Below are 25,427 nucleotides of genomic sequence, written 5' to 3'. Positions count from 1 at the left end.
TACCAAATAACTGCAACAATTCAAGCTGGAGAGATTAGATCACCCCAGGGGTCTGTACAGCAGAGCCTACTTAACACCAGCCAGTAATCTGGCATTATGTACTCTTTGGGACAGCAGTCTATAAAAACACACACAGAAGACGCCGTCGGTTTCCATGGCTGGTTGGTGCAGCCAGGGTTGCCTGGTTCAGCTATTTTCTATTCTGCAAAAGCCCACTCGCTCCTTGGAGTGAGAATTTGCTGTTCACGTGTTGCAGCCTGTGATGACTCAGAGCAGCCTCGCCATCTCTCATGCTCAAGCCACAACTTCGCCCCTGGTACCGAGCATTTTCTCCCTGATGGCTACCATGGCCTCCTAAATAAGTCTTGGGGGGGTCACCCATTCACCCATCCCTTAGCAACCGTCTGACTGCACTGCATAAAAGGGCCCCCGATCTGGGCCTGCTAAAATGAAGTCATCTGCCATCTCTGACTCCCTGTATTAATCAAGAAGATTTTGGAGGATATTTTGCTCAGCTCTGTTGCTCCCTCCCTGCTAAAAGTGGGTGCTGCCTCATATCTGCTGCTCTTGTAATGTGGAAGAATAGAAAATCCTTTGGCGATGCCAAATATAAAGCAGCCATTGAACCGTTTCAATCTGTTCCTTGCCAGACACAGCCCCCAGCGTGCTGTCGCTGCCGCTCACATCTCCCTCTCGCTTTGTCGGAGCGGAGCAGACTCTCCCGGGCCCCAAGCCTCGACATACGGCAAAGTCCCCACTGAGCTGCAGCACAAGGGACACCGCAGGCTCCTGTAACGCAGCCCACAAGCCTTTGTGCAGCAGCAGGTCTTTAAAGCCTGATGAAAGGGCTGATAAGGCAAAAGCAGGCTTTGAATACTAAATGGACACTAAACAGGGCACCTGGCTATCAAAAAAATACAGTAAAAATGAAAAAAAAATACCCCATGTGTCATATGGTTGTTAGCATCAATCCCAGGATGGAGTGTTATCAGCATTGCTCTGATAAGGTGAGGAATGCACGTGTTAAGAGGCTGAGCTGCAGGGCCCTGGAATACATAGGCTGCTATTTTTGCTTCAATTCCATGGTTAAAAAAAAACCAAAACTTTCCTAAACAAGGGTATTGTGCTCCAGGAACAACAGTATGGTCTCATTTATGCTAATCTTTCTGAAACACTCTGAGGCTGCCTGATGAGAAGTGTTACAGAAAAAATAGGGATTCTTAATTCCTTCTTTGTCTCTACCACTCCGGGTGCAAAATACAGTCCCTAACAGAGTCCCTAATATATCTGATCAGAGCATCAGCTACTTGTAGACATTTAGATACACTAATATGCTGTGAAGGATGATACTGAGAAGGCCTGGAGTCTTAAAATAGATACAATTTCCAATTTATGTTGCGTTATTGTGATACGCCAAGCATGAGATCCCAAATGCACCATGAGTAATTGGTCTTATGCTTTTACTCTTCATGTGCCAGTCTTTCTTCTGCTCAGTTTTTGTCAATTGTTTCTTGCATTCTTAATTATTACCAAGGCAGGATAATGCATGTGAACACTGTGGGGTAAATACTTTTCCAGCCAAGCAACAGCAGACCCCAGAGATAAGTTTTAGCCTGCAGAGCAGATTGAGTTACACCAGGCGCATGTAGCCCCTGTGACTAGCTGAGCTGCTCCTATTACAAACATAAGGGTTTGACATAACACCAATAAAGTCACTCCCTGGAGGAAAATGAAGACCATTTGGTAATGCCAAAGTATAATCAACATTTTTAAAACAGAGCCATTTAATGTCTAATTCAGATTACTCTTACGGGAGCGATGAATAGAGAGGGAGGGAAGCACTGAATTCTTGAAACACATTTTGCCCCAAACACCTCCTAGGCAGCCACCTGGGATGTACGTTCATCAGCTTGGGCTTGGGCTGGGGCTGGGGTTGGGGCTGGGTGTGTTTCCAAGACATTCTTTGTGACAAAGATAATTGTATAGTTGACTGAGGGTTCGACAAGCAGGGTCTTGATTAACTTGGCTGTTGCAGTGTTGTTAGAGCAACAGGACTGTACAAACAAGAACTCCCCGGTGTGTTTTTCAGAACTGACCAACTGTGCTCTAGTGAAACAGACCAGCAGCAATGTTTTTGTACAGCTCATCCTGTTTTTTTCCCTGCGAAGTTCTTCAGAGCATTAGCAAGATGGTATTGCTATGTAGGCTGCCCAAGAAGATGAAATTGAGGCTGGAAACAAAACAAAACCCCACTAATTCTCTGTTACTAGTATAATTCATTAGGCTATTTTTTGCCATAAGGTTTTATCCTGATGTCTTATCACAAATGAGTAATTCCTTCTCTTCCTCATTTTTCTCATGTGTGTCTAATGTTGCTCATGCAATTGCTGTGCTAGCGACTGCAAGCCTGATAATTCCTGTGCTCAGAATTAGACCACATGTGCCGGTACACCACAGAGGCGATTCAAAGAGGGAATACAGCATCTTACATGTTCTGTGAACTGCACTAAGGGCAAATGGGATGGTTTGCTTGTATGGGTACTTTGGAGTCCTGCTTCAAACCACTGCAGAAGTCAGGAGAAACTCTAAGGGAGGCACAAGCCCATCCAGCCACTGCTGGTGTCAGCCCCAGATGCAGGGCACTGGGCCCCAACAGTGGCTGTCAAAGAGGGCATGGAACAGACTCACCTGGGGAAGTTACCTGGAGGAGACAATTATCTAGAAAAGATTTAGAAAGTCTTCAGAAAAATACTCTGTAGGAGGCATATGCTGACTGAGAATAGCAAAGCAACCGAAGAGGGGGTGGTGCTTTTGCTTCCTCCATCCCTGGAGCCAGCTCACCAAAGGCAGCAGAAGTGCTCTGCTTTGTCTTTGAGATGTCTTCAAGTGGCTGAGAAAGCTGGTTTGCCTCTGTGCTGAGCTCTTGCTCGAGCAGTGCACCAAACCCCACACCACAGCAGGTGCAGATGAATTTCTTGCGACACTGCTGACAGGCTTCTAGACCAGACTGAGATTGTTGTCTCAGTACCCCCACAAGCTGTCAAATAAAAGTTTGCTGTGGTCACTGAACCAGCAAGGCAAAGCCTCAGATCACTGCAAGCTCTCTGCAAAGCTCTTTCCTGTTAGTTATGCCTGTCCCTGCTGTCAGTCCTGTAAAAAAACTAACCGTTTCCCTTCTTCCAGGGCAACTTCTAGTAAGTTCAGTCCAGAATTGTAACACCCCATGTAACCCTGTGAAGGAAGCTGCAAAACTTCACTCTGAAAGTGTCGCTCTTGCTCCCAGATCTGTTCCTGACCTCTCTACGTTTATTTTACGTGGGTGTGAAATTCTCTTTGACCTAATTACAATTCCCACTTGGCATTTTGGTGCTGGAAATTTAGATGTAGAGCTGCTGAACAAAAAGTGTGTCATATGCGCTGTGGTCACCTCTGCCTTTCAGAGCAGAAATGAGCAGACAAGGGCTGCAGGCACTGAGATCATTTTACATTTAAGCCAGTGTTTAAATCTCCTAATAGCCCCAAGATCACACGAGCTCAAAGCCTTACACCCAGGATTAACAGACCTCCTAAATATAGGCTTGTTGTGGCAGGGAACGTGAAAAAAAAAACAACAGAGCCACTGAGAACTGTTCTTGAAAAACATTTATTTCTGTAATGGGTTTATAGTGCTGACTCCCAAGCCCCAGTACAATACAGTTTCCCCCTACACATAATTCTGGGGACAGTTACCTTTGATGGAAAAAAAAAAAAAAAGCGCCATACAGGGAAGCCCCCCCAAACTAACTGTGCCCAGGTTATCTCTGGGCCTCTGCTGCTGAATGTTTCATCCCAGCTGGGACAGAGCTGCCCTGCTCTGTCCTCTGTCACAGCTGCAGGATGGTTCACTGCTTGAAGGCCCCACATAGCTGAAGATGTTGTGTTTAACTGCAAAAAAACCAGGGGGAACATGGGCAGAGAAGGCTGCTAGGATTCAGCGGCTGCTGTTTTTGCAGACATCATTTAAAAAGGAAATCTATGCATTTCAGTTTCACCTCCTGAGCCCCCAGCTTTAGGAAAGTCAAATACAAACCCAGAGACCAATGTACGCAAAATAGTAAACAAGTGTCCAAACATTTCTAAGCCCCTCAGTTTACTGTGTCATGATACCTCCAAAAAACCACAAAACCCCCACATTCGGATCACGTTGGATCTTCTTTTTAAGAGGGAGGGATAGAGATGCAGCACATAGAATAGCAACTGTCAAGCAATGTTTAAGGCAAATTTATTCCCACTTATTAAGAGTCAAAGAATTTGTTTGTTTGCTTTGTTGTTTAAGCTGTTAGGTAACACCTCAGCTGGACATCTAAGCTTAGACAATTTAATCAAAGTTTCAGTGAAGTCAACTCAAGTTGATGTGAGCCTAGAACAGCAAAATATATTATTCGCAAGAATATCAGTCAGAGCAATTTTTTGAAAAATTAAAATAATCGATGTTTAGAACTCCCCCAGAACTTTCTACCCTCAGAGACCAGGTTGAGCCCAACTAAAACACAGAGACATGCACGCATACGAAGGACACAATGGCAAGCGTCTACAAACACAATGCTGAATAGGACCAAAGCAGAGCCAAACCTAAATTGCACAGATGTGAGGACACAGACAGAGTTATGAGTAAAAAAATGAGGAAAAAAGAAAAACAGAATGCCAGAGAAGGATGTTTCATGAGATGGAATGGAAAATAAAAGTCCACTGTATGCAAAGAAAGGGAGTTCTTAGGTGCACACACAGAAAGCTGGGGATTTCAGTTGCCTCATCTCTCAGTTGTGTTAGTTTGTTGTGCCTTTCCCTCCCTTTGAGATCCAGGTGGTGGTGCCAGGAGGTTCATGCATTTACTCAGTCTGTGCATCATAATTAGCCCCCCCTGCTTTCTTCAGCTCGTTCTTGATGTAATCCTCATCCAGTTCTTTGTGGTCACTGATCACAAATTCTTTGGCAAAGTTCTGCAAGAGATAAAGAAAAAGCCTGTTAAAAAAGGGGGATATTCATCCCAGTACCTGAGTAAAGATGGGTTATCTGGCTTCCATGGCTGTATGAACTGCATATCCTATACTGCATATATACTATGGGAGGGGTGATAAACAGAAAGCTGTGGATGAGACAGAAGACTAGTGATGGCAAAACCCAAGACTTAACCTGGAAAAATTTTTTGTTTACTTCTACAGTCACCAGCTGCAAGCCCCAATCCCACCCTATGCAACAACTTGTAAAACAGTAAATGCGCAAGCTAGTTTAGGTCAAGTTTCCTAAGTAGTATGCAAACTAAAAATCTCAAAATTGTTGACCTTCAAACTGCCACTGACCCTCAGCATGATTTGGGGCAAGTCACTAATCCTGTCTGTGCCTTTTTTGAGGACGCCTTCTCCTAAAGAATGGAGAACAGTGCTACACCATAGCACATTACAGTATCACACCCCACCAGCTGACAGGAGGATGCTTCGATTAAAGACTGAGCAACACACAGATGGTACCAGGAACAAATAAGACAACTTTATTAGATCCACTGACTACTCTCAACTATCCAATACGTATCGTGGCCAAGCAGGCTGCTGGTGTTGTTAATGGACCCCACTATGCTCTGTGGTCTGATGATCCAAAGTGACCTTTACGGACATGCTTTATTAATACACTTGTGTACTGCAGGGCAGCTACCTAGCTGCTTGAATGCTCTTTGCAACTTATGGGAGCCGGGCAAGCCCTAGGCAGCATGCCGTGATGCAAGGTTGTGAACAGATAAAACCTTTTTCAGAACAGATTGCCATGAATGGGATCCCACAGAGTGCCATGGCAGTGTCACTACAGTCAGGGATTTGTTCCTTTGTGGAGACTGTTCCTGCTGCCTCATAGCAAGGGTGGCGTGCATGTGTGTGCACAGGCATTGCAGCAAACAGGCACATTTGCTTCTTGCTTTAGCATTTTCCTTCCCTTCCTAACCACAACTGAAAACACCACATGTGTCCTTCCCTTCCCCACATCCCACAGAGACTTTAGACAGCATGGAAGAGACAAGCATCCATTGCAGTCTGCAGGGCCAGGGACAAACTGACGACAAAAAACGTGAATTAAAATCCCAACAGCCCTGCTGCAATGTCTCAGGAAAACTGCAATGCCTAGCACTCTCTGGGCAGCGAGAGCCCTGAAAGGTGACAGAGGCTGCCTGGGAGAACGGGGCGATGCTTTGAGAGAGAAGCAATCATCTTGTCCAGGTCTCCCCGACGCTGGAACAGCCCCAGCATAACCGTGGAGGGGGGCTTCTAATTGGTTTCAGACTCCAAGCCATGGGAGAGCTCTTTATTTGGCAGCGTCTCAAGGGTCTCAGTTTGGGATCACAGTCGGGTAAAGGAGGGGGTGGAGAAGGATTCAGCTTGAAAGAGCCTTAGCGCCTCTTTCACGCTGTGGAAAAAATGGAAAGGAGAGTAAAACCACTCCCTCCCCCGTGCCAGCCTCCCAGGCTGCGGCTGATCCTGTTTCACAGTGTAGGAAATCCTCACTGCTGAAGAGTTACCTGGGGGGGGTGGGGGGTGGGGAAACCCAAACTTTGAGCAGCTACGAGAAGACTTGTCTGCTCTGCTTGAGTTTATCAGCAGCTAGACAAAGTCCTAAGAAGTAACAACTGCTTCACAGCACCATTTTGCTCCGCACTCCAATAGTTGGCTTTTCTGGTGTGAGGACAGACATTACAGGCACTCATCCATGTCTTAGCAGAGTTGGGGGAAAATGGGAAAGAAATGGTTTATTTAGAGAAAATAATCCTTTTTTTTTTTTTTTTTTTTTTTTAGATAGGAAATTAAGTGCCAAACTGCCCAAAACATCAGATTTGGTCATGCTCACAAACATCCTACTTCCAAACCTCCTGAGATCTCTGCAAAGCTCAGCTCTTGCTAAGACCAAACAAATGATTTTCAACTATTTGATGCTCACTGAGGTGAGATACCTACATGATTTTTTCAGTTTCTTTTCTATACGCTAACAGGTTTAACAAATTTTCCTCTACGCAGATTAGCCATGACTACCCAACCTGACTGCTAGTCTTTGCCCTGACTTTAGTGAGAACAGAGGCAGGCCCGTAAAATCATTTCTGAGAGGGATTCCCTGAGAAGTGTGTGTATTTTATAAATGCAGGGAGGGTTTCCTTCAATGCCCGCTCTGCAGAATCCAGCTGATTCTCAAATTAAAACTGCAAGTGCACTCACGCATGAACAGAGGGAAAATTAAATTATATGTACCACAAAGTAACTATACTTACTCAAATGTCTTCTCAACTAGACAGTTACCCGGATGATTCTTGGGTGATGATCTGTGGGCACCAGCCACTACTTCATGTCAATGCCACTGAGACACCTTGCAAGGTTCAACCAATCTCCCCGTAGCAATGGGTTATGTTCCGAGCCACCCTTAAATATACTCTTAGCTGACTGGGCCACCTCCTGTGTCAGATTTGTACCCTCAGAGTGCAATCTGGGTCATTGCTATTAATAACTCTTTGCTTTGCTCCTTTCTGCTGTCAGGTGCTGTCAGGGGCTTCTTTGGTTCTTCACACTGGTTCTTACCCACCACAATGTCTCATCAAGCCTGGCCCCAAGAGGAGAAGATGCTTCTGGTGAGTTTGCTACCTGGAACTCCTGATTTCAATATAGTGCTTGACCCCTCTTCAGCCATAGCCTCCCTCATCACTGTCAATTCACTGTTTTAGCTCTCTGGGGTTGAGCTTTTGTTCAGGGTGCAAATCATAAGGTGAAGGGAGGCATATACATATTTTAGAGACGATTGAAACTGCTTCCTGTGTCACCAGGGCAGGACAACAGGAGGGACTCCGGCTCTCACCTCGGGACATTGGGCACCCATGATCAACAGCAGCACTTTTCAGCCGAGGGCCATCTTATCCAGAGTTCACTCTCTTTTTGTGTTCAATTCCCCATTGAAATGGCCAGAATGTAAAACGACTCCCGACTGATTTAATTGTGTCTGATGTTAGCTACACCAGGCAATGGTCCATATTTGGCATGACTGTCATTTGCAATTATAAATAACCGACCATAGCAAACCAGCTCCTGCAAAGCACCAGGAAAAATCCTAGCTTCAAGCAGCTAACAGCAATGCCAACAGGCATCCGACTTCAGCCAGAGTTCTAGTCTGCCACCAGATTTTCTTTCTGCTCTTAAGAGACCGGGGTGGGGTAAGTCCCCGCTTTCTCTTCTCTCTCACATGCCAGTATCTAATGCCCTTCAAGAGGATTGCAGAAGTTATAGCCGCCTAAGGCACTGTGCATAACTCTGATGCTTAGACCTCTGCTTTGCTGACCTGCATCTTTATTTCACATCCTCCACTTCCTTTTCTCTTCTCCTCCCCCTATCCCCAAGCTTTTTACAACGGCACAAGCCCTGAGAGTGAATTCTAGTCCTTGTATTCACTGCAGAGTCACCAGCAGCCCACAGATAACAAAAACAATGATGCCATTTGTCTTTATCACTCTCACGACATGACACTGACCACAGTCTCTTTGCTTTTCCTCTCAAGTCATTGAACACAACATAAAAAGTAAGATTTACTCATGGTTCTTCGATACACCTATCCGGCATGTGCTTCACTTTGTGCCTGAGCAGCACAGGGTCACAATTTTGCAATCCAATCCCCTGTGTCAACCTCCATGTGACACTACAGAGAGAAAGGGCTCCAGCCATGCATGTCAGGTGGCACAAAGTGAGCCTGCACCCCTCTTCCTGGGAAGCATGAAATCTGTGCAGCAAGCTCAGCCCAGCCTTTTTCTTCCAGTCAACTTTATGGGGGGAAAAAAAGGGTGGAGTAGATTTTCTTCCTATTCCAGGCCCTGAATGTTTAGCATATGGGGCCATAAAACTTCCCTAAGCTGGCCAAGGGAAAATCTGTCTGGTGTAGACACTGTACCAAAAAGGTCTGTAGAGACCCTTATAAATCCCAGCATGGGTGGGCCTGAAGCCAGAAGGAAAATCCTTGGATCATCTACAGGCACTTGGGTTCTTGGCAGCTGGGGACAGTGCCAGGTAGTTGTTGAGCAGCTTCTTGCTGTTTTTATTTACATTGGGGCTTGCAGCAGCCTCCACTGATGTTTGAAGTCCTCGGTTCCACTGTGCTTAATGTCACCCCTCCCACCTACTGGTCACCTCATTTTCAGTGCAGATGCAGCACAGAGGAGATGATATCTCCCCTGTTTCTGTTCCAGCATGGTATGAGTCCTCGACCTGGGGTCATGGAGAAAAAAAGGACATGTCCTACAGCAGCGGCAGAGATATGTTCTAGCCTGGCTTCTCTGGGTACAAGGAGAACTATAAAGGGACAAGCGCCTATAACAATACAGCACTGCTGCCCTCCACTCTACTCTGGCTACAGCAAACCTGGTCCTGTGATCAGCTGTCAGAGTCCAAGCTATCAGCAAAACCCCTCTCTTCAAATTTAGTCCTTGCCAATTTTTACATGGACCAGTTCCAGCCACTGGGAGAAGCCAGCCCAAACCTCTGGCAAATGCATCTCTCAGCAATGGGAACTACATTTCAGCTGATCTGCAAATTCTATCTGTGCTGCATCCCACTGGAAAAGTCACAGGGCTGTATGTCAGATGTGGGGTGATGAGAAGCTGCTTGTTCTGGCCTGAAGAAGTTCCTTAGAAAGTTACCACCTTCTCTAGACTAGGACTAGGAGTTCTTTAAATTCCTTATGTGTTTGGTATGGTCACTGCAATAAACCAGAATAGGAAAACCAGTCAAAACCCCCAGTTCTGTTTGCATTCCCAGCAGGATTTCACTCACCCTTCTGAGAAAGACTCTCAAAGCCACTGCGACATAGCCATTACTGTATGAGTCTAATTTTCTGACTGCCTCTAACAAAGCTATTAAACCATCTTCTGTTTAGGCCACCACTGCACTAGCAGGAGAAACCTAACCTAACCATGGAGTTATACATGTTGTATCTGTCCCAAGACCACAGACAGTAACTCCGTAAGTGGGTTCTCCCCTAGGAGGTACCAGCATCAGTGCAGTGAGGAACCCAAAGGAAAAGAGAAAAGTGAACAAAAAAAAAGATCTGGCCATCAGCTCCAAAGCAGGAACTAACTAAATTCGTTGACATCACTAAAGCCAGGCAAATTCCTCACCAAAAAATAATAATGAATAAAATGCCGCAAATATTTGCTCACAGAAACAGAGCTGTTTTACCCTGCATATGATTTAGGCAAATAATAGAGCACATGACACTGTGGGGGCAGGAGTGCTGAAGAAAGCAAAGAAGAGTCAAAATTCATGGAAAATAAGATTGGGCAATCCCTTTGCTGAGACAGCCCTGCAGAGGAATTCAGTCCTGTCAGGAAAAAGACCTCCACGCTGCCTAAAGAAAGGTTAAAATCTCCTGATAGGAAATGCAGTCATGAAGGGCAATAAGTTCACAGAGAGGAAGCAACAGTCAGAGGGAAACCAAGTCCTGTTTTCAGTTTTTTGGCATTTACATAAAAACCGGACCATTTCAGCACCGGCTGCCACTCCCAGCCCCACAGCCATTGTGCCTGAGCTTGCCCTTACTAGAGGAAAAGCACGGTAACATCATCCCTCTGCCCCTCCTCAAAATGAATGGGCCATTCACTGCAAGGCCTGACACTGTATTGAAAACCCACAGCTGCCAAGTTTCACCTTGCAGGAATTTTTATGGCTGAACTGAACCTCATGCTGGCAGCTGCTCCTAGCCATGACAAGCAGCTTACAAGAGCCTTGATTTCTGGGCTTAAAGCTGACCAACCTGTTTCTCCTGGGCCTCTGGAATAAAAGTGGTCAAAACAACAGCCCTCAGAGCCCAGAGAGTCTCCTGGATGGATTTGTATGAAGGCTGAAGGAGCCACAGCTTGTGCATATAAAGGAGGTAAAAGGCAAAACCATCCTTACTGCCAGGGAGGTAAAACACCAGCTCAAGACCGACTTTGGATGATCTCATTTTTAGCCAAGTAGAAAATACGCCCAGAGCCTTTCCCTTCAGCTGGTATCTACTGGCATCTGGGTACAACCTTGGCACAACAACCAGCGTCTCGCAGCGATCAAAATGCAGCCGTGCCGGGGGGTCTGCTGCGTGCGTGGCTCACCACAAGCATCTGCCAGTTCACCCACATGCACAAGGTAACACTCACTGCTGACAGCAAAATAGATGCAGCCTTGTACCTGAAGTCATCCTGCCTTACTGTCTCATAAAGTTCCCCAGCTGTTAAGTTTAGATCATTCTAGATCTAGGTTTAGGCTGTAGCCCAGAAATGAACTACCAAATGCCTTAGGCAACAGTCTGCAAAGCATGGGATGTTGTGTGCTACTACCCCCCACCCCTAGGTCTGTCCTTGGCCTGGGCAGAAGCTCAGTGGAGAAAAGACGGGATGCTGCACCACCTTACTCCATGTCTCCATTTACACAGGAAAGTCTCCACACATTAGTACTTAGCTATACCTTTAAGAAGATACAGATAACTACTTGTTCCCCATCCTGGCCCTACTTCTGACCTGTTCTCAGCTGAACTACTTGGATGAGGTCACAGGCTTGATCCAAGATTTCCAGCTGAAGTAAAGAGGAAAGGATGGAGAATAAACAGCCGTGAAAGAAAGCTACTGAATGTTCCTTAAATACAAAATGTGGTTTTCTACAATCCAAAATAAACACAATAAATGCAAACCCCGTTCTCCAACAACATGAAAGAGGTAATAAAGATAATCCCAAACAAGCCAGAAGATCTGATTCTCAGCTAGTACAGATCAGAACTATGGCGATATGCACCAGATGAGATCCCCTGTAATTTTACAGTTATTACAGTTAAAAGTCAATTGTTCTTTCTTCCTGAGAGATTTTCTGGCAACCACCTCCACTCACTATCAGCATTTCTTCCCAAACCACCTCCCTATAGATTTCACAGCACCTGCTCCCCCTTCCAAGGGAGGAATACAAAAATGAGGGCAACCCAGTTCCTCTCCTTGCTTCATAATATTTCATCCTTTTGTTCACAAGCCCATAATCTACTTTTCAACAGTTAATATCCCTTGTGTTTTCCGTATGGCAGGTTTCTAGGAGACCATGTAATGATCACCATGTGTGAGTACTCTTTATTCTACAGATGCAGCATGGTGGGTTTTGCTTGCTAGGCAGTATTCAAGCTGACTGTCTTTCACTTTGAGTGGCTCGGCGGAAGTACAACGTTTATTGGCATTTGTTCAGCTTTGAGCAGAGCTCAAACGTAGCTCATCAGCGCGTCTACAACACAGAAGAGAATATAAAGCAGGCCTTCCCTCACGCTGGAGCTTTGGTCTAAATAAAGAGCCACAGTTAGCTGTTGCAAATATTACAAGCTAGCGAAAGCCCTTCAAGTTTTACTGAGGGATGTCAGACTGAAGAGCTGCTGTTCCGGAATCCCAACCTATCACTTCTGTAGATCACAAAATAAAAGTTAACCGCTTTACATAAAGCCTCCTTGCGCCATACTTCCTTGGAAGGAGAGACATGTTGCACAGGGTAAGTGTGCCTATGAGCCATGCAATGCCACTAAAGCTGCACAGACCCCAACCGCACCAACAGCTGAGATTCCCTTCGGGGTTTGTGAAGAAAAAAAATCCCACTTTAGGGTACTGCTTATTCCAAATGATGAACCAACACTGAGTCAGATTTGTAGTTTATCATTACAGCAACCAACCAACTGCATTTTTCTATGTATAAGTCACATCTCCAATAATCTCTGTAAAAATCGGCAGCAGTGGGGTGACTGGGAACGTACTTGAAGGTCGAGAGAACCAGTAAGAGTGAAATAGCTGTAGGGTAAATTCCCTTCACTAAATTTCAGTTTGACTTCCTTGTCAGTTTTTGTTTTGACAGATTATCTGCAAGTTTAAATGCATAAAAAGAAGAGTTCTGCTTTCATCCCACTCCACTCAGAGGGATTTAGTTGCACATGTAGAACTATTCAAAATAGTTGTCCAGATAATTTCTTATGGAAAGGAGATCTCCATTGGCATTATGTTCAGAAATCGGTGGGTTATAGACATGGTTGCTCAATAAAATTGCATTAAGCACAAGATGTATTGTTTTCATATTTTAGTATAGATTAATTGGAATACGAAATTCTGACTTGTTCAAATACGAAGTTGGCTTTTAAGTAACAGCCAAGAATGGTTAATATTCCACCAGATTATTAACTTATACAGACTACTAATCAAAGATGAAACAAGTAAAACTCTAAATTATATGTAACAGATCTGGGGGACAGATCTTAGAACAGCATTCAGGAATGCTATTCAACTCAACAGGAATAAATTGTCTAAACATATTTTTAAAAAAATTTTGGGCTTAGTGATTCGTATATGAGTCATTCATTAGTACTCTATAATTTAATCTTCAGCTACAATTACAGTTTCAGCTGCTTCACATGAACAGAAATTTGCTCTCTCTCTCTCAGGTGTAATTATGGAAGTTTCTTTCCAGAGTGGACCCCCTTGCGTAGCTGTCATTTTGAAACATTTAGCACCAGTGCTTATATTCTGGAAGTATATGAATTTCTTATATTCTTCATGCTTTTTTTCCTAAATATAATCTTCTGTAACGTACAAACTACAAATGAATTGAGGGGGACTTCATTTTCATCCTTCATGTTGTCCTCTTGGGAGATTTCTTTACATAGGCAAGAACACAGTTACCGAGGGAGATGATTTCAGTGCTCAGCCTGTTCTCCAAGCCCATAAGACCATTTCTTTTCATTTCCAGGAGAGCTGGCCCTTGGTTTAGTTTAAAGAGCTAATCTTGCCATCTCCAGAGGAAACATGCTAACTCTTAGCATCCTCTCCATTACAGTCAGCTTTTCAGCAGCAGTTCTTTGCAGCCTTATACAGTTTTCTTCTCTTGCTGCTGTTCCTTGTTCTCCCCCACTTGGCCTGAGCCTGGAGCCCAGCAGAGCAAGCCCAGCTCAGGTCCCCTCAGAGGCCCTGACAGAGTTAAACGATAAGCTCAGCTGGGGCAGACAAATTCAAGTGAAGCCCTTCCAAGGTACATACTAAGCACATTTCTCTTTTTCCCTGATACATCAGAGGTCTAACAAAAGACTATTCAAATCTAGTTAGCTATTAAGAGCTGTTAGTTAATTGGTACTGATAGGGACTTCAGACTTTCGTTGATTAGGTCCAGGAATTCATTGTGCAGACACAAAAGGCCTCAAGAGAAGTTTAAACAAGGGTGTGGCTTTTTCTGTTTAATTTTACCTGGCTAAATTAATACTGCCTTGTTCTCTATCATTCGATATTATTTCCACATCAAGGAAGGCGATGTGAAACATCTTAATGGTGACAAGGAGGGGAGTGCATATATTCCCTCCTCGTGAAATAGTTGATAGCCTTAAGCTCAAAGGTGGTGCTTTACACCTGAGCACTCAAAGGGCAGATGTTAAGTCTTCCTAGTAAGAAAACAGGCAATAGGAAACTGTCTTCTTTTCAAAGGATTAACTGCTAAATTGGAGGATGATCCAATCCTTCCCCCTCTCCCCTCCTGCTGGTGTTCGTAGAGCCAAAAGTGATGAGAACTGGCAGTTAGAAGCAGAAGGAAGAGGTTACCTGTACTACTTCTTTGACCAGAGTCTTGTCGGTGCCAGTTTTGGCTCTCTGCAGGCCACTGACATCCTCTCCAATCCAAGTGATGAGGGCAAACTTGACTCGCTTGCTCATGGCATCGCCGGTGGTGAATCGGACAAAGCCGAACAATCGAACATCATCTGGAAAGACAAAGCAAAAAGGGTAAAATTATTAAAACCAGAAACATCTTAAATGCCTTGCCATTTTCTAGGGTGAGACTATTGCTCTCAACTTAAAAACCAAGCCAAGGCACTGCTCCTGTGTTACAATACTGTCATTGCTCAGGGTTAACAGGGCAATCCATACTGGGACGCTGCTTGTATGCCCTTGGCTTGCAAGGTACACTTTGGCAGGGTTGGGTCTGCCTCTTCCTGGAGTGTGCCAAGTTCCTCAGAGAAAACTGGCTGTGCTGTCACCCCACACCACACAGCGTGCTGCTAATGTTTGGAAATGGCTAAAATGCAGTCAAGGGGCAGTTCCAGAGCACAGAGCTAACCCCAGTTACACATTCAGCCAGATCATTCATCTGCAGGTCACTGGTCAAGAAGGGAAGAAAGTGATTTCCCAGTGTCTCTTTCTTACAGGACAGCAGGATTAGGGTCACATTTTACAACATATACCCAGAAACTGGCCATTGTGCACATTTGATCCTCTCCCCTCCTTCCCTTCAGCAACATTTCTGGCTCACTTGTAGTACGAATTTACAAGGAGAGGAGAAGAAGGAGCAAAAGAAAAATCTGCAATTACTTCCCCAGATGTGCTTTTCTACTCCTTCTGAAGCCCTGTTAGACAAAGGCCTTGGATTTTAGAACTGTTCTGATCTTTGTTTCACAGCTGGCTTCTGCTATATCATGCCAGACTAGAGTTATTTAGTCTGGCCATATGTGTAAAATCCTTGTAAAATCCTTGTCTCGAAGACTTCGTTCCTTCATTGCGGAGTGACTCATCAACCGAGGCAGCTGGACGCCTTCATGATCACAGGCACTTAGAAAGCGTGTGATACCATCCACTCATATCCCCAGCCTCGGTGGCATGCACGATGCCGGAGCCTTCAACCAGGATTGTGCAGAAAAGCAGAGCAGATGGACAGTTGTGCAATCATGGAATATACCTAATCATAGCTACTTCATCTGTTAGAGGTCACCCCAGAGCTCTTAAATGAAATGAGATGACTCAAAATAGAAGAACAAACTTGCTGTTTGAAAAGAATCACGTTAATCCTGGTTACGCTTGTTGTGACCAGTTCAACATGCTTTATAGTTATTTGCTGTCTTGACTACTGCCAGGTGAAAACGCAGGCTCCAGGTGTACTAACATTTGCCAACATCCCCATCAGTGGATCCGTTACAGCATGCTCCCTGAAGAGTCAGGACAGCCCCAGGAGCTCTGGGGATAGGGGAGAAGCAGCTGTAAATTGCTCATCCCCAGAAAATAATCTGCTAGAAATCAATGCAGAAAAAGTGGGATGTTCTCGGAAAGCTGACAGATCTCACAGCTTCTTTAACGCTTTGTTTTGCCATAGTGGGAGTAGAGACAACTTCCCCTTGGTAAAAGACATTTTTAAGTCTCAAAAAGTCCACCTATGCTCTCCCTGTTTTGTTCTCTATGTAGTTTTTTGCCACTGACAGAGTACTACTGGGGAAAACTGGAAAATATGTGTAGGGGTGTGTGTGAGCCAGTATGGTGTTTAAAACAAACTCACCTGAAGATTTCATGAAACAAAAAAAGCTCATATTCAAAGGAAAAATCCAGATGGATCTTTGGAAGGAGAGTGAGAGTCATGTGTATCAGCAGTGCAGGGAAACAAAACTTCTTTCTGAGATACCCTATTACTGGCAAGTACAAGAAATGCAAGGAGATACTCCTGGTTCTGCCAGTAAATCCTCTTCCCAAGATTGATTAGAACCATAAATGAACCGACAGCCAGGAAATACCCAAGGTGAAGAGAGACAGTAAATCCCCTAACGTTACTATTAACAGTTCTATGAAAAAACCTCGCTTTCCCAGATCTGATAGTAAAGGAGGGCACACTCCACTAGGAACTGTCCTGTGGTTCCTGTGGGAACACGGTGCTAGAAGGCACTTTAATGTCACCAAGTCCTGGCCTCTACTACACCGTAACCATGTCACGGCCCTTACCATGGACCCATCACTCTCCACCTTGAGCATGTAGGTTTTTCATCCCTGCCCTTTCTCCCAAAGGCATCCTGAAGACTGCTTTGGAACGTGCCCCTTTATTATTAAGATAATGCAAGAATATGACTGGGAAAAAGCATCATAGCAAGGAAGTCGAAGGAATTCACCTGCCAGCGTGAACTTTAACTTGACATGAACCCACAGATCACTGGCAGCAGCAGGATTTGCTTCTCAGCAGAAGAGTCTGAGTGCTACCCAGCGCTGCCTGAAAGCAGCTGGATCAGCAGCACTGTAGAGGGCCAAACCCAGCAATTCCATGTGGGCTTGTATCTATTAGATCACCTACTACTCAGCGACTGAGCAACTCTTACTTCATCATGCTAAGTCCCAATAAGTTTAATAAGCAACTCAGGGGCTCTGAGTCACCATCTGGGCAGAATTTACCTGGGGCTGGTTTACTTGTGGGGGCTTGAAGGGTTACACCCAAGCTGCGTGCCTTCTCCTCCTGTCTCCCCACGGAGGTTGCATCCCCACAGTAGGCAGAACACGCTCTTCAGCCGCCACGATTTTCAGTCCAGTGTATTTAATGTAATCTACCAGTATGTGATGCTTTAACTTGATGTGCCAGTTCTGTGAATTGCAGCAGCTGAGGAGTGTTTCAGCAGCTACAGATAAAGCCAAGAGGGAATGTGAACTGGAGCCCTTAGCAATTAACATGTCTCTTTTCCTAAAGGGCAACAGGGACAGATGTAGAGGTTTTTAGCACTAGTTCAGCCTGGGTATGAACTCCAGCTCCCTCCAACTGCAGGTCAAAATCCCTGAGCTGAAGTCGTTCAGTTTCACAATTAGCCTGAAGTATGTTCAGAGCGATAACGGGATCAAAATGCAAGTTCTTTTATGCTCCCAGATTTCCGCTTTCACAGTTAATCAGTTCTACCCTGCCAGATCACCTCGCTATGCTGGAAGTCATCAATGCCATCAGCACCAACTCCCCTAGAAATCTCACAGCATTAATATACAAACACACCCCACTTTTCACACGAAACCACTTACAGTGGTTTTAGGAATTTGGGGGGGGGGGGGGGGGGGCGGCGGAGAGGGTAATGGGGGAGTCCAACAAATCATAAAGAGTCAGCAGATTTCCTCTGAAAAAGGAAATCCTGCCTGGCTCTACACAACCACCTAGTCACTAAGCCATGAATTTCAGGGCAGAGAGAAGCAAATAATAGATCTGTGTAGAACAGAAATAGCAGCTTAATTTCAGAAGATCTCATGAACAGCAGAAATTAACATTAATTCCTACTAATATCACTACTCCTTTAACTACGGTTGTACAGCATGACAAAAGAGCTAGACAAACAATGAAAAGTACAATGAATGCCTTAATGAGCATCACTTACTATTTTTCTCCAAACACCCTACTTATCAGTAGGCAGGATTTTCCAAATATACTGATTAAGCTGCCCTTGGCTATGAAAGCTTGACGCCGAACCGCAGAGATTTCCTTGATGGTGTTGTCCTCTTTTTCATCCACTCAAACCCTTTGGTTCAGCTGTACTAAAAAATTCCCCATTAGATTAAAATGCACTGACTCATCAGTAAAAGATACTAGCTGCAGAAAAGAAATACACTGTCAAAAGCTTCACGGTTCTTAGTCTTACGGTTCTGAATGGCCAAGCCAGAGACATGCCAAGATGCTCCCAGCTTCACCTGCCTGCTGAATCAAGGTCACTACAGCAAGGCGTCGATGCAATGATCTGCTTTTGCGTTCTGTCCAGCAATGAATTACTGATTGTGCATGAAAGGCCTCCTGAAGAGTTATCTTGTTTGTTTCAATTGGATTAATTCTAGATTAATTTGTCAATTTTCCACCTCTTCAGTCACCCCTATAGCCACACGGCTAGACGTGCAGACAGAAGACTTTCCCTACCTCGTACTACCCTGTTTTTTCCCTCTTTAACCCTGTACTGGAGCTGCCTTGCACCATGCAGACACGTTCATTGAGTCATCTAAGACAAATACAAAATGTTTGACCCCAGGACCACAACCACAGGGCATGCTGCAGCTGGGGCACCAGACCTTCTCCATGTGACCCGGGGTGGGTGACATGAGTACAAGGTACTCAGGACACAGTGCAGGGGGGGGATGGCCCCATGCTGGCTTCTCCGCTTTCTCTGGTCCAGTGAAGCCACCAGCAGCATTTCATCAGAATGAGTTACTGCTATCCCAGGGACAGTGGTCCTGTACCGCTCTCTCTCCTGACCCGGACATACACTGCAGGGCAGAGCAGGAGGAAACAGGGGATCCAGCTAATCTTTGTTCCCCTTCCCTGAAGGAAGGAGTGGTTGCGTTAGTCAGCCAAAAGTAATGGCCAAGCAGGCCCCAAGACAAAGGGCATGCGAAAGGTACAACCTTTGCCTGCTGTTATGCCTGGCACAGGACGGTAACATGCAGACCCACAGCCACGCTATTTTAATTAGGCATCACACAACTAAACTGAATGCGGAGTTAGTATTTCAGTGCAGAACTCGACCTGGTGAGTTACTCCCACAAAAATTAATGAGAATATCCTCTAAAACGACCTCCTGTCATTGCAAGGGACAGCCTAATCCACAGCTCCAGCTGGCAGCCAGGAGACAGCTATCAAACACATGTCACTTCAGCTGACCCTCCCAGAGCAGGACTTTCACAGCCAGCAGGGAAGGCACAGGGGCAGGGAAGCTGCAAAGGCAGGGTGAAATTCCCATAAGCCGCCCATGGCCCCAGGTCTTCCTTTAAATAGATACTAAGGGAAAACAGGCAAGACGAACACTAAAGAGGAAAAAACAAAAGCAGTAGGAGACTGATTTACGAAGCCCATTTTAGCAACTTAAGATGTAGCCAAACACAGATAAGTACCTATCTCATTACGAGGCCTCATGCATTTTTACAAATCTTTCCTACAACCTAAGGTGCCAATGTAATCTCGGTGATCTCTCAACTCTTAGCTCCTACATTTTATATGCAGGCCAGGCTTTACAGGACAATTGTCATAAGCCCAGAAGAGCTTGCATTTGTCTTAGGAGCCAATTCCATTTCTATTTTCTTCCTAATATTTTATGTCAACCAGAAATTATTTTATAGGGTATTTATTTCAGACCAAAGATTTTCAGTTCTTCCTCATGCTGAATGCACAGTGTGGTTTTGGTTTGATCTTTTCAGACACATGAATAACTATCCCATTTCATGCTGTCATTGCAATTATTTATCTGGACTGGGGCTTTCCAAATGAAAGGCTCATTATTTCTTTTGTTAGAGATGCATTGAAAAACAACTGTTCACATATAGCATGGGGAGGAAACAGAGTCTTCCGACCTCTCGGTTACTTAATGGCAGAATACACACGTTAAAAAAACCCTAAAGTAAACCACGGGTGGGGACAATGCAGTGCTCTGCTGCTTTGTAACACAGAAACTGAGGCAAGTTGTCTGGTGCAGTCAGGTATTACTGACACACACAGAAGTTTAAGCGGATGTTTTTGACAAGACTTTTCATTCAGTATCTCAGTCCTACGTCATTCTACTCTTCTCAGCAACAGCATCGCCAGCCCAGCTATGAGACTTTGAATTTAAAAAAACAAAGAACAACCCAAGAGCCTTCATATCCTTCCGTACAATAACCTTCAACTCTTATCTGTGTTGCTAGCTTGAAATCCACCAGCTCAGCTGCTTTTTTTGACAGTGTACTGATGGCACGTACTGCTAAACACCAAATTAATGCTACATCTGGATCCATGCCATCCGTACAGGCAAGAGCTGTAACCGTGAAGCAAAATGGATCAAAAGCCTTGAATTAAGTCCCTATTTAATGCAGAGGTAATCTGCGCTGCTAAGTCCAGCCAAAAGAGTCCTCAGCTAGAAGACACAGGGGGTGTCTACACTGTGTTTAATGACAGCTGGTGTCCTCAGCTTTGGTCTCCAGACTCTTTGGGTCAGACAAAGACCAATTTGGTCACGTACATTGGTCACGACGCAGGACTGCAAGAGGAAGTGTCACCAGCAGCCACCTCCTAAATAAGGACTTTACTGTGTCTGTGGTTTAAACGAACCTCCTTGGCTTTACTTTGGGACGGGCTGAAGGAGTGGCGTTCATACATCTGGGGCTGGTCTTACTGCCTGAGACTAAAGCCAGAGTCTACCACCTCCCAGCCAAAGTGTCTGAGTCACCTTGTGGCCTGACACAGACCTTGACAGCAACAGCATGAAACTGATAAAGTGAAAGTCCAGGGTTCAGCCCGTGTTTCAGCATCATCCTGGGACCTTGAACAAAAGGGCACTGAAGAAGCTTTTCTTACCATGTTTTCTTCTTTTAAGAGTGGCAATTGCTGCCAACAAACAGTGGGATGGGAAAAGGAGGATTGATTATGTAGTTCCTTAAACTTTTCTGCTAGTACATCAAGCTTAGGAAAAAGCTTAGGAAGAAAAAGCCTGCACCCCGGGCTATGTAACACATAGGTCTGATGTGCAATACGTATCGGACTGCAGAGCGGTGAGAGTAATGAAACCTGCACAAGGTAGACGGGCTGCAGCAGCAGTTCCTGGTTCACTGCCCCAGGAGCTCAGCACCTCTCTGCTGTGTGTTCCTTCAGTGGCAGCTCGCAGAGCGTTGCTCCAGAGCTGGTTTGCAGAGAGCCTGCTACTTCCATTAACAGAAGCAATTTCAGTTTCTTGCTTTTCCCTTTGTCCTCAACCACTCTTGTTCCCTGAGGAGGTTTGTAGAATCAGTAATGGGTTGGGCCACAGTCTGCATTAAAAGGGTTACATATGGGGGGAAGAAAAAGCAAAAATACGACCTTGCTACCAACAACCCCCCCCCAGCCCTTCCCAACGTCTGTCGCTGCACAAGGCAGGATATCCACCACAGGCAAACATCTTCCAGACCGGTACAAAAGACCTTCTTGGTCTCGGAGCCACATGAATTAGCACACACTGACACCGCCTGCTCTGTAATTCAATGCCCTGGAGGGAAGTGACATGTACCACATGCTGAAGGTGCTTTTAATAAGAATGGTTATTAAAGAAAGCGGGGGGGGGGGGGGGGGGGGGGGGGGGGGCGGTTGGGGACAGATGTTTGCCACTCAGAACAGCACTGAAATAGATGGTGCAGAAAGTGGAACAAAGCAAGCTCTGACGGAGGGGCTTGGTGACACTTTGCATGCTGAGGTTTTCAATTTCAGCTCCCGCTCTCACCTTCAACCACCAAATTATACTCAGCTTCTACCAGAAGCAGCTGCAGTACTTTGTTGCTTTCAGGGCAGTGTTTTTCACAAAACAGGAATTCAAAACAAGGAAGGAAGTTTATTCTGATGCCAGGTTTTTTAATCTTTGAATCACATTTTCCAAAGCGGTTCAAACTGATAGTAGCTCTTCTCCCCTCCATCAAAATGTAGAAGGAGATGGGGTGTGGACCAGGAGGGAAGAAATGCAGCAACAGGAAGGAATAATGTTTAGCAGCAATTCCCATCTCTTCCTACTCTTTTTTACTGACTTTGTTTAGTAAAAATATTCCCACCAGCTCTACTTCATAGTAACATTTGGTACCTTTCTTCCAGATGGGAAGGAAAGCTCTAACTTCACTGGATGCACAAGCCTTGATTTCTGACTAAGTCTAGTGGTCCAGGCGAAGGGTTGCTGCACAGATGGAGGCATCAAAACTTGCATCCCTTCCTTCCCCAACTGCTGCACTGTAATTCAGGGGTGGAGGAAGATCCTTTCTAGCACTTCGCCAAGCACCCGGTACCTGAATTTGCCTCGTTCTTTAAGCCTCCAACAACTGGGCTCCAAAGGTAGGTTTGAGGACAATCTCTTGCCCCTGGTCTGCCAAGGAGCATGCCATGGAAGAGGGAAAGAAGGAAGAGGGAAAGGGAGCAGTGGAGCAGCTCTAACGCTAACCATAGGACACAGTCTACCCCACAGATGCCCTTTATTTAACCCTTACTTTACCGTGCTTATGCCTAAAATACTCAAAATTTCCTTTTTGCTGTAAAAATGCTTTAGTACTGGGGGCAGAGGCCAGCTTGGCACTTTGTAGGTATAAAACAAGATTTCCTTAAACTTAGTCTGTTTTAATGCCCTGTTTATAAATAAGGATTTGGCACGTGCAAGGGATGGCAAGAAAACAAAACTGGCCACATTCCAAAGTGCAATATGTGCCTCCATTAATTGTTATAAGCATCCTACCCAGCCCAGTCAGTGCCTGCTCTCTGCCAAATCCCCTCTGCCGGCTGCTTAGCCACTCTAGTAAGAGTATCCTCTTTGCTACAGAAGGAAAGATAGAAACTGTTCTTGAGAGGGTGCCAGTCCAAGCGAAACATTTTAAAAAACAGTTCAGACAAAATAAGACATGGACTCCTTAAATCAAGGAGAGAAAATAAATGGGGAAGGTTCCTCGGCAAGCCTCAGGTGTCTGGAGCCACTCTATTATCTTGGTGACAAGAAGAGATAGAGAATGTGGCACACAGATACTGAAGCCGTTGACTTCCTGAGAAAACTGCTAACCCTTTAGATAACGCTGGCATGAACTTCAGAAGTGCTGAGCCCTGGGTATGCTGGGTACTTATGTTGCCCATTAAGAAGAGCTGAGCGGGAAGGAGCTCTTGCAGTACAGGATATCAGCTCTTCTGACATCAGCTACAGGACAATCCTTTTCAGTTTTGAGAATTTTCCTGCAAAGGTCTCAGGAACAGCTGGAAATGAGTAGCTGGGTTAATCCTGGTAAGACCCCACTGCAAATGTCGTAGCAGAGCAGTCTACACCGTCTTGATTCAGTAGCTGCTTTCAAAGGACTAAAATGTATTTTTCTCCTGTGATATTCATTGACTGATCAGGCCAACCCTGACCTCATTTAAGTTACTGGAAGTTCTCTCCTTCAACTCGGTAAAATACAGCCAAGCCCTAGGACTTGACAGACGGATCTGGACAGGCACTGGCGATTCAACAAGCTGTGGGGCTCTGACTACAGTGCTTCCAGGACTCGCTCCACCTTGAGACAGGAGAGACTGCTCAACACGCAATTCCTTCACAGTACAGACGTGCAATTCTAAAAATTACAGGTTAACCATACTACTTGATTGTAGAGTAACTAGGTGAATGAGGAAGACTTTAGACTTATAGCCCAGTATTAGTTACAACTGCCTCATATCTCATGTCACTTGGTGTCATGGTTAAACAGCAGCCAAGATAGGATGAAAAACTATTCAAGCCTCCCCCTAGAAGTTTTTTTTTTTTGAGAAAAATCAAAGCCCACTTCTGTAAAACACATCAAAAGTTAAGACGCGATGAAGTTAAATACCCCTCAATTTATCTGCATTTTACCCAGGCTTTATTCCTCCTGTTAATGTTCTACAAGCGACAGTTCAACAATCAACTGCCACGTTTAAACCCCGAACCACAACTGTTGCGGTTGTGCAACGCCACATACACGATTGTTTTCAGCTCTGTATTGTTCGAGCCGGTCTTTGGCATAACCACTCTCTTCTCGGATTTCATGTTCTTAAAAAATCCCAGCAAGCCTTCTAAGTGCAGTTACTTTTACCGCTATGGCTATGATTTACAGAAGGTTTTTATCGCAAAATCATCTGTATGACTGCATCTTCTTAGCCACAAAAATTGACTCTTTTTTTGCTTTTAAACTGCAGCACTAAACAAGGAGACCATTGCTAATCAAGAGTTTTATCTTATTTCTATCTGAAAGGCAATGGAAAATTGTGCAGAGTGGGGAAAAAAAGCCCAAAGGACCTCAAGTCTAAGGGTGAGACAAAGGACTGGGTGGACTACGGACCTCAGTGCACTCTGTGGCAGCTGGAAACCCAACCATGCAGGACAGGGCAGGCAACGGGGAAGCAGCAGCACTAATTCCAGTTTACCCAAGTTTTCTCCCATCCTCTGCCCCCTCGCACCAGGGCAACAAGAAACACCAAAAGGTGCCAAAGCAATCAAGATGGAGCTTACCTGTGCACTTCCTTTTAAAGGTTTCATAGTCTACCCCTTGGTCTCCGGGAACGATTGTAGAGCCATTGTATTTAAAAGTCACCCTTGGGGAAGGGGAAAAGAGAAGGGGAATAATACACTTGTAAGTCACTCCTGGGGAACGGGAAAAGAGAAGGGGGAATACTAGACTTAAAAGTCACCCTTGGGGAAGGAGAAAAGAGAAGGGGAATAATACATTCAATAGTCACCCTCTGGGTTGGGGGAAAGGGAAGGGCAATCATATATGTAACAGTCAGCCTTTAGGAAGGGAAAAGAGGAGATGGGGAGGAATATGCTGTAAAAAACCCCAAGCATCCTTTAGGAAGGCGGGGAGAGGAGAAGGGGAACAAGGGCTGTAAGTCACTCCGTCGGGAGCGGGTAGAGAAGCAGGGGGATCAGAGAGCTGCGGTGCCTGGCCGGGAGATGCCGGCGGCCACCTACCAGTTCACCTCGGTGGCATCGTCCCTGACGAGGTTGTACGCCTCCCTGCACGCCTCCTTGTCGATTTTGGTGGCCATGGGGGCGGCCGCGCCGGGGAGGGGGGGAGCGCGGAGCGGCGCGGAGCTGGGGGGGCCGCCGCCACCGCCGCCGCCACCGCCGCTGATGCTGCCGCACCGCACCGCGCAGCGCCGCGCAGCGCCCGGCTC

General features: G+C 45.4%; 2 protein-coding genes across 17 annotated transcripts in view; one reads left to right on the top strand and one right to left on the bottom strand.

The window, feature by feature from the left end:
• The window catches only part of KLHL36 (kelch like family member 36), a 100,648-nt gene that overhangs the window by 55,128 nt on the left and 20,093 nt on the right, over window positions 1-25,427 (top strand). For 5 of the 16 annotated variants that reach the window (XM_080410716.1, XM_080410702.1, XM_080410701.1 and 2 more), the window contains 3 exons: window positions 6,816-6,961; window positions 7,545-7,636; window positions 22,365-24,734. The gene's annotated coding sequence lies outside the window, so the exon portion shown is untranslated. The remainder of the gene's footprint in view (window positions 1-6,815; window positions 6,962-7,544; window positions 7,637-22,364; window positions 24,735-25,427) is intronic. The other 11 variants (XM_080410705.1, XM_080410712.1, XM_080410707.1 and 8 more) reach the window with 7 other exon arrangements.
• On the bottom strand, window positions 3,625-25,426 carry COTL1 (coactosin like F-actin binding protein 1). Its single transcript, XM_080410790.1, has 4 exons — window positions 25,222-25,426; window positions 24,763-24,845; window positions 14,621-14,778; window positions 3,625-4,979 (listed from the first exon to the last, which is right to left on the bottom strand). The coding sequence occupies exons 1-4, from the start codon at window positions 25,296-25,298 to the stop codon at window positions 4,869-4,871; spliced, it is 429 nt and encodes a 142-aa protein (XP_080266916.1). The 5' UTR covers window positions 25,299-25,426; the 3' UTR covers window positions 3,625-4,868.

The sequence above is a fragment of the Falco punctatus genome (genome assembly GCF_963210335.1).
Source record: "Falco punctatus genome assembly, chromosome: 14".
NCBI lineage: Eukaryota > Metazoa > Chordata > Aves > Falconiformes > Falconidae > Falco > Falco punctatus.
Note: the sequence above shows the minus strand (reverse complement) of the source record. Positions and strands in the feature narration are given on the sequence as shown.

What these genes read in the sequence shown, in the direction of transcription:
- COTL1 (XM_080410790.1), bottom strand. Translation starts at nt 25,298, where the DNA reads ATGGCCACCAAAATCGACAAGGAGGCGTGCAGGGAGGCGTACAACCTC. An exon ending in GATGCCACCGAGGTGAACTG is followed by an intron (nt 24,846 to 25,221) that starts GTAGGTGGCCGC and finishes CCCTTCCCCAAG; the next exon opens with GGTGACTTTTAAATACAATG. An exon ending in CTTTAAAAGGAAGTGCACAG is followed by an intron (nt 14,779 to 24,762) that starts GTAAGCTCCATC and finishes TTGTCTTTCCAG; the next exon opens with ATGATGTTCGATTGTTCGGC.